Here is a 13967-nt window from a genome sequence, read left to right on the forward strand (position 1 = left end):
CACCACGTAGATTATTTCGACACAGTGTTTCGCCGAAACAGGCGCGGCGAAATAGGACAGGCACTTCCGACTTTTTGGTGCACCCTATAAGTGGACTTGCTCCTTCAAGTCCGCATGGGACAGCTATGATGGCTCGGTTGCGTGCGACTTGCTCGTTCTTTTGTTTTTCCTTAGAAGTTGAGTGGCGCCAGCTGCCGCTGATGCCAGTGCTGCTGAGGCGTCGAATAGGTGAACAACGTGCTTCGGCGCAAGGATGATGCACCGGCGTTCTTGCGGCAGGTGGGGAGGCGGGCTTCCCCTCGTCTCTGCGGACAACTTTCAAAGCGCCTCCCATCGACTGTGACGACAAACAGCGCGCGCGCCACCGCCGCTCCGTTTTCCGCGCATGCGAGAGGCCTGCCGCCGCCGACGTAGTACGGTTACCTGACCGACCGTACCTGTTTTTGCGGAAAGGAGGCCGGGTGGCAAGGGGCGCAACGGCCGCTCCTCGAAGTCAGCCCCGGCTGCTCACTTGGCTGGCGGTTTGCCGTGGCGTCCCCACCCACCGCCGCTGACGAGGCAGTGTCACAAAGGCCCCCGGCGCTGGAGGCGCTGACCGCGGAGGCAAATCGCAGATGACGACGCCCGTCGAAACGTCGTGCCGGTGATTACCGCTACGAGCGGGTGGTGGTGCCGAGCGGCGACGCTTCACGCGCAACCATGGAGACCGGCGTGTTCGTGACGGCGCTCGCGCTGTGCCTCGCGCTGCTGTGGGAGTCGGGTGAGTCCTGGAGAGCGGCTAGTGTCATCCGGACGCGGCAAAAAGGCGCGACGCGATCGCGAGCGAGCTGCTTGCGCGCAAGTGTGTCGATTGCCGCGCGAGGCGTGGCGCGGCGGTATACGAAATTACGCACGAGGAGCAAATTGCGCGCGCGGACGACGACGCTGTGGTTGTCGTTCGCTCGCCTACTGGGCGGTCCTCCTGCGTACCCGTATAGCCAAGTCGCGGGCGTGTCGGCATCGGCAGCGGTGTGTGCCACACGCCACACGAATCGCGTGAAATGTCGCGTGTCACGATCGACCGACTGGATGTTAGGCCTATAGTATTCCGCGTTCTTTTCTTTTTTAAATTTCGCTCCCAAACAGCGGTTCCTCGGGAAGTGGTGTCATCTTCGGGCGCGGGAGTTTTAAGAAAGCGGCGCCTACAGCCGCAGCTCTGCGCCGTCCTGCCGGTGCTGTCACGCGCTATTTGCCGGCGGCCGGCGACGGACGGACGCGCAACGGTTTCGCTAAACACAAGCGCCGCGGCGGCGCGTGCTTCCGAAGCGGCCGCGTAGCGTGCTTCCTGCGGGGCCCGCGCGTGCGGAAGAAAAATAAAATGGACGCGGCGCTTGCAAATGCGCACCTGACGACCCGCTAGACGAAGGTCAAGCTCCGTGCATGAATGGCGATTTCCTATCCAGCCGCCAACCGACCGCTTGCGGAGCGTGTTCCGACAAAGCGGTCTGTTCGGTTCGCGTCCCGACGCGTTGGTTGAACCTGCGTGGCGCGGTTGTTTCGAAAGCGGCGGGTGCCCGCGTGCGCGCTCCCATCCGGTGACACGGCATCTTGGACTCGTGCCCACATTCCGCTACCTCGAACGCTTCGAGGGAGCGCGGGCATTTCGTGGTTTCCGCCCTATGGTGACGTCACCCGAGCGCAGCAAACGCGTGGATCACGAAGCGTCTATTATGGCTGCAGCAACCGGTGCTTTACGTGCGCAAGGACACGCGCAATGAGCAAGCCATGGTCGCAGGTTCGCGGAGGGCCGAAGAAACCGCGGGATGTGCCGCGCTGACAGCTTCCCATGGCAGAACCGCCACCACGTCTTAGGAGAAATCTTTATAAATGCAGGGGCGTCGCCGAGTTGCGTGTATGGCTGTTTGCGCCTGGTAGGTAGAGGCTGCGCTCCCGCGGAGGATCGCCTGGACTCTAAAACGCACACGCTTGCTAGTATATATGCGAAGGTTCTTTTTCGAAAATGTGGCATATATATGTACGTATATGTAGTGTTGAAATTTCGACGAGCTATAGTCTCATCTGCGAGAAATGCTACACCGTGTTTCCAAGTGCCATTACCCCACCGCGGTGCCGGCCCTGCCGTGGTAAAAACATGTTCCCGTTGCCACCCGTCCTTCATACATTTCGCACTGTGTACTCGAAGGTGTGATTTGCAATGAAAAGCAGCACTTGCAGCATCAATTGCGCGCTACGCATAAAGGGCTGGTAACATGTAACGTTATGTGCGTGACGGACGCGCATGTTGCGCAGGTATCTTGGGAACCCGCTTCGTCTTCTTCTTTTCCCGGTGTACTTAGATTTAGGTGCACGTTAATGAACCCCAGGTGGTCGAAATTTCCGGAGTCCTCCACTACAGCGTGCCTCATAATCAGAAAGTGGTTTTGGCACGTAAAACCCCATAATTTTTTCGTCTTCTTCTTAACCACGCAGTCGTCTCTGTGCTGGAGATAGAAGTGTTTATTGCAGAAAAGCGCTCATTGATTTTATTGAAGTGGTATATAAGCACCTGGTCTCCAGTGTGGTGTTTCTTTATTTATTTGTTTTTCTATTTCTTCTTCTTCTCTCTCTCTCTCTTTTTTTTTCGAGCGAGCTCTCATTCGGCGGCCGCAAAAAGCAACTTCGAAAGCCAGGCCTCAGTAACTTCTTAAAGGTTTTTTTTTCCTACGCTGGGAAAAGTTGGTCTATCAGTGAGTTTCATTCTGGCACGGAAAACGTCTGAACATCACGTGTGTTTCGCAGGAGAAGCGATTCCAGCGTGCATTCTGTTCTGTATCGCCGATGAAACTCTTGTCATCGGAAGCACGAAGAAGCGCGCATGTATGAAAAATATAATTCCGACTTTGGGCAAATATTTATTTTCTCTCTTTCTTTTTTATTCAAGAGCAGGGCCTTCTCGTTCGCTATTTTGGTGCAGCACCACAAAGAGACAAGGGCACAGCCAAGAGACTGACAAGAAGGTTTCCTGTGTCCTTGTCCTTCTGCGATGTTTTAGTCCCATCCATCAGTGCACCCCGATGCTTCCCTATTTGTCGTTCCTGTTTGCCTATTAGCGTGACTGAGGAGCTCTCGTATTGTGTGTTCCACGCAGTGACACCGGAAGGTGGGAATAGAAGACACGGGGGGTAGAGTGTTTCGATGTGCGCGCCAGAGAGGGGGGCTGGAGGGGGCGCCCCCTCCAGACACTATGCATGGCCGAAACCTGCTTCAGAACAGAGTTTGCCTGGCCTGGTCGGTTGCACATAGCGCAAATGGTTTTCAGCAGAACGCACTGACAAGGACAGACAAGGACAAGGACGACACAACGTGTATCGTGCCGTCGTCGTCCCTTTCTGTAAACGTGTCAGTGCATGCGTTCTGCTGGAAACCATTTGTGTGAAACCTGCTGTTGGGGATATCGGACCGCTGATATGCTCCTTTCACCCCCACCCCCCACTCCCCTCCGCCTCTCCCCTCACTTCCAACGCCCTATATTTCGCTCCAGTGCTATATTATAGTTTCACGTCTTGCGAAGCAATGATAAGATTTCCCCTGTGTCGCGTGCATGGTGCTGGCCAGTTTTATCCAGGCAGTATTAAGCGTACGTTAACTATTGAGATGCCTCACTGAAACCATGTTGTGCGCTTTCTTTCGCCGTTCCCTCGAATTACAATATATATATATATATATACGCACACACACAGCTTGTTAAGGCATTCTATAGAACGAGAAAAAGAAAGCGATGCATGATAACCGAATTGATTTCGCGCCAACTTGCAGCATATCCAAAGCGAGCGCAATACATCTGGCCATGGCGGTTGTAAGCGGGTTGGTTCTGTATTCAGTTTTTTTGTTTTGTTTTGTTTTTTACCTCATGGAATGGAAGCAAGTTCTCCGCGCTATGCAGACACTATAGATACGAGCGTAAACGGCGGCCTGTCCGTTGAATAGTTTTCTGTTTATCCTCCCCCACCCCATCCCCCTTGACCTCGTGTGCGGGTATGTGTGTGTGCGTGCATTGGTAGAAAGGTCCCTCGGATGTTAGTGGAAGTATAAGAAATTCCGAACAACCGCTTTCTTATGCCAAGAAATTGTTCGATAAGTCGAACAACTTTGGTAGCGCGAAGACTTGGTTGGAGCGCCTCATGCATTGGCAATTGTCTGCGACTGCGTGGCTGCGCCAGATTACAAAGGGTGTCCGAACTATCATGCATCAAGATTTAAAAATGTACAAATGCCACGTAGCTGGACAGAACCAAGGTAATGTTTTCTTTTTTTTTTGCCGTCGCTTGGCGATACTCATATTATTTTTCATTTCGCCTAATTACATAACTAGTCTTAATTAATTAATCACCTTCTTAAATATTACAATTCGAGGAAACCCGCCGTGGTTACTTAGTGGTTATGGTGTTGGGCTGCTAAGCACGAGGTTGCGGGATCAAATCCCGGCCACGCGGCCGCATTTCGATGGGGGCGAAATGCGAAAACACCCGTGTACTTAGATTTTGGTCACATTAAAGAAACCCAGGTGGTCGAATTTTGCTGGAGTCCACCACTACGGCGTGCCTCATAATCAGGAAGTGGTTTTGGCACGCAAAACTCCATAATTTAAACAATTAGATAAAAAGTGTCGATGAGAAAATTGTAGAGCAACATGGAGAAAAAAGTAAAGCCAGTTCTACGCAGTGAAAGCTGTCAAAACAGCGAAGCTAGTGGTCGTTTTCTCAAGTTTGAACTCGTGTTTAGCGCGATTTTCATGAAAGTCCTTTGTCTCGTTGTCGCCGTTTTACTAGATTCGAGCTTCGGTTCCGGATTGCGCACACTCTTCAGTTGCGTGAGGTTCTGATCAAACCACAGTCTATTACACACCTTGCAGCTGTGGCCGCACTCACGTTCGAGAAATTCTCTCTTGAACCGTTCATCGGCACCCTCCGTGAAAGGAATCTCTCTGCGTCGACGTCTCTGCTCGGCCTCCCGCTCTCGAAGTTGGGGGTTAGCTTGCCTCCAGCTCCGGCGAAACACCTGCTCCTATACCCCTATCCTCCCTCCTCCTCCGGCGCGCGCTCTGCCCCCCTGAGTGACACCGGACGGCGAAGGCTCGACTTACAACAGCCCTGCTGTTAAAGGGACACTAAAGCGAAACAATAAATCAGTTTAGACTAATGCAGCATTGTTTGAGAACACTGCAGGCAGTCATTAAAAAAATTGTTTGATTATTAGATGATAAAATGAAAGTCCAAGTATCAGTATTTGAATTTCGCTCCGAAACCCCAGCGCCGGTACGTCAGCACGACGTCAGGGATTCTAAAGTATGTTTTCGCATTTGGGACGCGTTGGCTGAATAAAGGTTCCCGAAACTTGCCATGTTTAATATTGGGTTCCTTTAGAACACAATGTAGTCAATCTGTACCGCTATACGTAATTAGTAGGCCCTAGAAGATGCCATCAAAATCCACGACGTCACAGCCCCCAGGTGCCGGAACTTAAGTAGGTGTCGCCACCCGCATTTCGTTCTTGCGCTTTTTCTGGCTTACGAAACGTCTTATCGTTGTAAGAGTGGTGCTTTTGGTGTTCTATAACGGTAATTTACTGATGCAAAAGAAACCATTTTTCAATTTAGTGTCCCTTTAAAGCTCCCGATACATCTCTCTGTTGCTCAATACGTGCTACATAAAGGTGTTCTTCCGTGCGTGTAAGTAGCCCGCGAGTACGCCCAAAGGGCCTCAAGCGGCCAGTCGCGCGGCAATTTCGCGTGCATTTGCGGGCTTCTTTCACGCTCGTGAAAAAAAAGCACTTTTACGTAGCCCGTATTGAGCAACAGAAAGTTGTATCGGGAGTTTTTTATGTTGCTCTACAATTTTATCATTGACAGTTTTCATCGAATTACAATGTTTGAGAAGTTGAATAATCAATTAAGACTAATTTTGTAATTAGGCAGAATGAGAAAAAAATATTCTGCGTGTCTCCAAGCGACGGCAAACAACGTTACCTTAATTCTGTCCAGCTACGTGGCATCTGCATATTTTTTAATTTTGTTGCGTGATAGTCGGCACACTCTGTATTGCAGCGCACTCGCAAAGCCGCGATCTCGTGCTTCCCCGGTGTTTCGTGTGCTTCGTTTACGTATGCTTAAAAAGGAAACGGACAACGACAGTATACTTTTAAAATGTTGCCCGGCTTCTTTCTTCTCTAATCCGTAACATTCGGAGTGATTGAAAAAGCAGTAATAATGTTTACTAAAACACGGAACCAAGTAACAAAGACCTTCGTGTCAATCCGTTTCCTGCATCCACACCATCTCGCTCTTGCATTATTTTTCTCGCGCACGCAGTTGCCGTCCAGCAGGCGCAAAAAGAAAAAGAAAAAAAAAAGAAGAAAACATTCTTCTCTTGGAACACACTTTGAAGGGCCTGTTTGCTGCGTATATCGTGTTCCCCTTGCCGGCAAGCGTGCAAATTCGAAAACAACCGGCGCACTTCGGATCGCCTCCCGTGATTAGGAGGAAGTTTGTGATTACGATCTCCCTTCGACTAGCCGAAGCTGGCATACCTCGCCGCTCTCATCGCATAAAATTAAGCCTCGCACATATAGCGTTATCTTCTTTTCAACTCGCGGGGAAAGCAGGTAGGGAGGCGGTTAGCAATGGGATGGCGTGTGATCGAACGCAATTAAGAGGGGGCGCTACTGTAGGTGGCGTCTAAACTTTCTGCGTGCGAAGGTTCGTTGATAATTCCCCTTGCGCGCATCGTCTCTGTGCCTGGAAATTCAGCTCCTACGTAAGTGTAGCAACTGCGGTATAAAAAATCAGTCCGTATAGCCTCAGCTCTCAAAGTGCGCGGTGAATATAATTAATTGCTCTTTTTTCTTCGTACGTTTGCTCGGTGAAGGAACTGAAGAACTTTGTGATGCACGCAGAGAGGGCGCGCTGCGCTGCAGCGCGCCCTCTCTGCGTGCGTGCCTGATTTTTTTTAAACAAATGTCGATTCTTAACTGTCGTGTTGATGAACTGCGAAGAGCTATCTGTTTCTTTGACAGTGCTGAAAAAAAAAGAAAGGACATTTGCATATATATATATATATATATATATATATATATATATATATATATATATATATGTATATGTATATTAAGAAGTTAACAAACACTGACACCAAGGACAACACAGGGGAAATTACTTGTGCTTAATAAATGAAATAAAGAAACGATAAATTAATGGAAATCAAAGTGGATAAAAAACAACCACTTTGACTGCCATTGATCTATCGTTTCTTTATTTCATTTATTAAGCACAGTTTCCCCTATGTTGTCCTTGGTGTCAGTGTTTGTTGACTTCTTTATATATATATATATATATATATATATATATATATATATATATATATATATATATATATATATATATATATATATATATATATAATATGCGAAGGTTGTGGGTTTGGTTCCCACCTGCGGCAAGTTTTTTTTTCGTCCACTTCAATTTGCAATAATTTATCGTTTCATTATTTCATTTTTTAAGCACAAGTAATTTCCCCTATGTTGTCCTTGGCGTCAGTGTTTGTTGGCTTCGATATATATATATATATATATATACATATATATATATTTATTTATTTATTATTTATTTGAACCTCAAGGGTCCCTGGCGGGACATTACATGAGGGGTGGGCGCAAGAACGGCGGTTAACAGTGAATGTTACATGAGAATCATGACGATGACATGGCTTCCTCGATGGCAGTCTTGAAATGGACTGGATCAGGGATTTGTGCTAAGTGACAGGGAAGGTCATTCCAATCGCGAGCTGTGTGGACAAAAAAATGATTTCTGAAATGTAGTTGTTCGGGAACGATGCGGGATGACGCTGTTTGGATGGCCTGTGCGGGGTGTTCGACGTACTGGTACGATGAGGTTGCTGTCACGGGGCGAGCAATGGAAAAACCTGTGATAAAGGCAGAGACGTGAAATTCGGCGACGGGAAGCGAGAGAAGGAAGTTTTAGTTGCAATTTCAAGGCGGATATGCTAGAGTATCGAGAGTAGTTTGAAAGAATAAAGCGAGTGGCACGATTCTGAACAGATTCAAGGGCTGAGATAAGGTTAGACTGATGGGGGTCAAATATTGCGCAAGCGTATTCAAGTTTAGGTCGTACAAATGTTTTATAAGCTAGTAATTTTAAGGAAGAAGGTGTCATGCGCAGGTTACGTCGGAGATACCCAACTGCTCGATTAGATGAATTTATTATGTGGTTAATGTGGCAAGACCATGTTAAGTCACTAGCAAGGTTAATGCCAAGATACTTAAAAGAGTTAGTGGAAATAACAGTAGTATCGTTAATTTTATAAGTAGGCGGAGTATAATTTCGGCGGCGGTGAAAAGAAATTTGTGCGGTCTTTGTAGTATTTAGGGACATTAGCCATTTAGTGCACCACCGCTGTATGTTATCCAGGTCATTTTGGAGGATGTAAGCATCCTCGGCGTTAGTTATAGGGCGGTAGAGTACGCAATCATCCGCGAAAAGGCGGATACTAGATGTTACTGTGGAAGGCAAGTCGTTAATGTATATTAGAAAGAGCAAGGGGCCAAGAACCGTGCCTTGAGGTACTCCTGAAAGAACGTGTGAGTAGGATGATGAGAAGCCATTAGCGGAGACAAATTGCATGCGGTCAGTCAAAAAGCTTCGAATCCAGTTCAAGACACTAGGATGAATGTTTAACAAGGACATTTTAAGCAAAAGGCGGGAATGGGGTACTTTATCGAAAGCTTTCTCGAAATCTAGAAATAGCGCATCAATTGGGATATTGCGGTCAAGATAGGAATGAATGTCATGCAGGAACAAAGCTAATTGGGTTTCGCATGAGTGGTCTTTCCGGAATCCGTGTTGGTTTGGATGAAAAAAGTCGGCCGATGTTAGGAATGTGGCAACATTAGAGTAAATGACGTGTTCCATGATCTTAGAGCATACACTGGTTAACGAAATGGGTCGGTAATTACGTGGGGATGATCTGTCACCTTTCTTGAAAACCGGAATGACCTTCCCGATTCGCCAGTCATGTGGAACTGTGCCTGTATCAAGCGACTGTTGAAAAATGAGGGAAAGAATGAGACTACAAACATGTTTAGTATTCTTTAAGATTTTCGAATTAATTCCATCGATACCGCAGGAAGATGAAAATTTTAGTGAGTCGATAATATTAACAATACCATGTGCGTTGAAGGTGATGCCGTCCATTGGTGGATGCGGCAAAGGCGCAGGATCAGTGAAATCACGAGTTGTTTCCTTAGTAAAGACTGATGAGAATGCATGGTTCAAGACATGGGGTACGTCGGATACGCCTACTGGTGAGCCAGTGCTGTCAATGAGAGAAATAGTAGTATCAACATCAGGGATGATTGTTTTCCAGAAGCGCTTAGGGTTGCTTTGTAGCATTTCAGGGAGGGTAGTAGAAAAAAAACGGAGCTTAGTTTGGGTAGTGAGATCGGAATATTGCTTGGCAGTGGTGTGGTATTTGCTCCAGGCACATTTGGTGTTAGATAACTTGGCAGAACGGAAGAGGCGCTTTTTCTTGTTATTTAAACGCTTTAGTTTAACATTAAACCACGGAGAACGTTTTCGCTCTGTTATGCTGATGGTAGGGATGTAAAGTCGAATCAAACGCAGCATTTCTGACTTGAAGAGAGACCAGTTCGACTCGGCAGAACGTAAGTGGTAGGTAGAAGCAAAATGGTTATGGAAAACAAGAAGGTCGCGATTCATGCTAGTGTAGTCTCCTTTGTCGTACAGCGTTAGTACTTTTTTGGATTTAGGACTTTTGGTAACGCTGGTAGAAAAGGTAGTGTGAAGTACAACGTGGTCACTAAGGCCCGTAATGTACGAAGGAGCACAGAACTCGTCAGGGTGAGTGGTTAAAATGAGGTCAAGAATGTTTGATGTATGGTCAGTTGTGCGGGTGGGCTCAGAAACAATTTGAGACAGGCCGATAGTTAAGCATGTGTTTAGGAATTCACTAGATGCCTGACATTTTGTTAGGGTGCGGGACATATCATTCCAATCTATGGACGGAAAGTTGAAATCACCGAAAAGCAAAATTGGGGTGCGTGGGTAAGATGAGATTAGGGAATCGAGCATGTCGTGAAAGAGCGTTATGAAGGAACTGTCCGTATCAGGCGGTCGATAGCATACACCGATGAGTACGCGAGGGGATGAAGCATGACAGCACACCCAAATCATTTCCAACGAGGTTACTACGTTAACAGCTGAACAATTTAGAAGGCGCTTGGTAGCGATAAGAACACCACCGCCACGGCAGCCGTCAGGTCTGTCTTTTCGGAATATATCGAAGTCAGGAAGTTCGGGCAGGATTTCGGAATCTAAGATTGATGAATTTAACCATGTTTCAGTCAGCAGAACGACGTTACTGGATGATGAGCTGATAAGACTGCATAAGGAATCACGCTTTGGTATTATACTACGCCATATATATATATATATATATATATATATATATATATATATATATATATATATATATATATATATATATATATATATATATATATATATATATATATATGAAGCGCAGCCAACTACACTCGCTGCAAAGTGCAATAGCCGTGAGCCCATGCAGAATGAGCGTATTGCGCGCTTTACGCTCAAACATTCCACGCGACTGTTCGCGTTTTACAAACCGCATTGGAACATTGCTTCTCGTGCGACGTGGTTTTCAAAAGGTATTATCGCAGTGATATCGTCGCCAACACGATTAGTAGTCTGATGCAGTGTGTCTGCGACTCGGAATACTCTTTTCGATCGGCGCTGCATGCCTCTGGCTGTTCCATATGCAGGCACATATGAGCAGACTTTTACTATCGCCGCAATCACCACTTAAGTCACCGACGTCTATCAGTTGCGCTCGGTTTTTAGTTTAACTATATATACCGCTAATAGGATTGACTCTCCGAATATGGCGCCCACCTCTGATTGCTAAATTATGCTTATACTGCCACGATCCGACTGGATTGTAAACGCGCGTGTGCTCAAGCGCTAGAGTGCTCGAGTCCGACCGTGACTTATGCATAGCTCACGTGTTTGCGCACTGTTTGGTACGCTCAGCAGCAGTGTCCAATCGCTTTGTCCTCTTCTCTCTCTCCCTCTCAAATTAATCTTGCTCTTCACTGAGTCCAGCACTATATATTACAACAACCGTCCAGGGCAGGCAGCGCTAACGAAAGTTCGTCTGGCAAAGGTGCATCGTGCCTTTCTCTCGTCCGCACAAACCGGCTGGACGCAGGCTTGCATGCTGTGTTATACCGGTCTCACAGGAACACGTTTGATCGCAATAAAGCCCGATCCGGATCGAAATTCTCAACTGCGATTGGTTCCCTCGCGCAGCTTGCGCAATGGAGCCAATCACGACTGAGAAATTCGATCCAGATCGGGCTTGATCGCGATCGAAGTGCGTCGTGTGTGACCCGTGTTATAGACGAGTGAAAGAGATGCAGTCAGACTGCGTGGCCTAAAACGTTTCGACGCGCTAGCTGACGGACGGCTGGTTGTATAAGCGGTAATCATTTTTAAGTTTTCAGAAATTTTTAAAGATCGTCCGCTGCAGATAACATAATTCTATACAGTCCTTGAGCTGGATTATTCAGAGAGGCGGACATTACTTGCACGAGCAATTGAAACACATATTCAACTACGAGGGACGTTCCGAAAGTAAGTTTCGTCATTTTTTTTTAAAGAGAAGCTGGTACACCAGGTGAAACAATCACCATAAGAATCCACGCCCGTTGCGGGTTCAACGACGGAAGGAGCGTCAGCGGAGGAGTAATGACGCATGCGCAGAGCGCCGAAGAAGAGAGAGTAGCAGCAGATCGGCGTGCCCGAGGTTATTCGAGTACAAATCACGATGGCAGACAGACGTGTGCTGACAACGTGGTCTCCAGTGGAAGTTCGTTCTGTGGTCCGGTATATGAATGGGCACGTGGGACTATATAGTGTGTCCGTCATCCATGAACGCCTGCAGATCGTGTATGGTGACGAGGTCGTGTCTCAAGCCTTGCATCGCAGGACACCGAGTTTTACCAGAGTCGTTTCTTCAAACTGATTGCACTCTACGACAGATGTCTCAGTGTCGGTGGCGACTATGTGGAAAAATATTGCAAGGCGTTAGGTCATGATGCCATGTATATATATACATTTTTTGCAATAATGTTTCCTTCGGAAAATGAATGACGAAACTTACTTTCCGAACGTTCCTCGTAATTAAAGAAATAATAATTAACTACTTAATTGCTTACTTTACGTCACATATTGCAATTTACGAATTCTAGCCGGTGAGTTTGCAAGGCGTATCCCCTTGGAATGAATTTCCAGAATGACTCCGTTTTGGAGATATGCGCCATCAAATTCACTGTAAAAATGCACTTGGGTTCCATTTACGTTTTTAACAAAACGCTCTTTCGATGCATTGAAGCACAAAAGTAGCTGGAACGCCCATGTATATCGTCCTACACTTTGGGAAATATCTCGAGACTGGTGGCATCCTGGAGATTCATTTCAAATGGATACGTCTTGCAAACTCGCCGGCTACGATTAGTCAAGTGTAATATGTGCCGTAAAGCAATTAATTTAAAAGTTAGTTACTGAATTTTTTGTTAATTAATTGGATATGTGTTTCGATTTCTCGTACCAGTAATGTCCGCCTCTCCAGCTCAGAGGGGCAAGAATTATGCTATCTGCCGCAGGTGGTTTTTACAAGTTTCGGAAAACCTAAGAATGATCACCCCGTATGCGTCGGTAATGGGGCTGACGCCCGTATAGAAGCTCGCCTGAAAAAGCCCCGCACGCACGCTCTTGTCTACCTGCCCTGCTTGAGCGCTAGTGGGTTTCAGGTGAATTAAGGAGAAACATCGTCATGCGCTTACGTTTCCTCGGCGCTCTGCGAGTTAGATCAGCTCGCATTGCACCCATTTCGAAACCGATAGTATAGCTGGTAAAAGAAATGCTCTGTGTGTATACGCCTGCTAGCCGTGATGGCATATTGGCGTTGCGCCGCTAGGCCCGAGGTCGCGCGATCAAAGCCACGGCGGCCGCATTTCGATGCATGCGGGTGAACTGCGAGAACGCCCGTGTACGCTAAAGAACGCCAGGTGGTCAAAATTAATCCGAAGTACCCCACTACGGCGAGACTCGTAGTAATAACTTGGTTATGGCACGTAAAACCCCACAATTTGATTTTCACGCAGAGGCGCCGTAGGGGCTCTCCCGTATAATTCACATTTGTTAGCCAAATATGTTTTGGACTGTAAGTGTAAAAATGTGCACGTGGTAGCGGTACTTCGTTCCTTTGGCCGTCCAAGCGAAAGCGTGCAAACAGGCGGTGTGCGCACACCGCCTGTTTAGCGTAACGTTTCCGCTTCACTGAAGCCGCCCCCGTCGCAACCGCGTCCCAGCAGCGCGCTAACAAGCTCTACCTCTGCGCGACGGCGCCGACGGCGTCTGTCAGCCAACTGACGGTGTCGGGCTCAAGGCGGTAACACTATGCTCACATATTCTAGTTGATAGTTGTAGAAATGGTGGAAGCAGGCGGCTTGCATATATACAGTATACTCTCAAGGACTCCCTTACACAACACACACCCCTGCGAAAAGGGAGTAAGGAATACTTACTACACAAGTACATGCGCCGCTCTCTCCGTTAACATGAAGCCGTATTTGAAAAAAGAAAAAAAAAACACTCTTACGCTATAATTGTTAGTGAGAGAAAATTCCAGCCAATCCTGATGCTGGACAAACTATTAGTGAAGGCTGCAACGGCAAAGAGCACTCGCGAACCTTTGTGAATTACGCGCCTGATGCCTCGCAGCGAGCCATATAAGCCATTGCTGCGTGAGGCATATACGTGCGTATGCGTACCCAGGGCGAACTATTAGGGAGCGAATCCACAAAAGCTT

The 13967-nt window shown here is 47.4% G+C and overlaps 1 protein-coding gene across 1 annotated transcript in view; it reads left to right on the plus strand.

Moving 5' to 3' along the window:
* The first annotated feature begins 333 nt into the window (after positions 1–333).
* The window catches only part of LOC135901071 (UPAR/Ly6 domain-containing protein crok-like), a 29509-nt gene continuing 15875 nt past the window's right edge, over positions 334–13967 (plus strand). Inside the window, exon 1 of the mRNA XM_065430746.1 lies at positions 334–760. Coding sequence (XP_065286818.1) covers positions 700–760 — 61 coding nt within the window. The 5' untranslated portion in view covers positions 334–699. The remainder of the gene's footprint in view (positions 761–13967) is intronic.

The sequence above is a fragment of the Dermacentor albipictus genome, chromosome 1 (assembly GCF_038994185.2).
Source record: "Dermacentor albipictus isolate Rhodes 1998 colony chromosome 1, USDA_Dalb.pri_finalv2, whole genome shotgun sequence".
NCBI lineage: Eukaryota > Metazoa > Arthropoda > Arachnida > Ixodida > Ixodidae > Dermacentor > Dermacentor albipictus.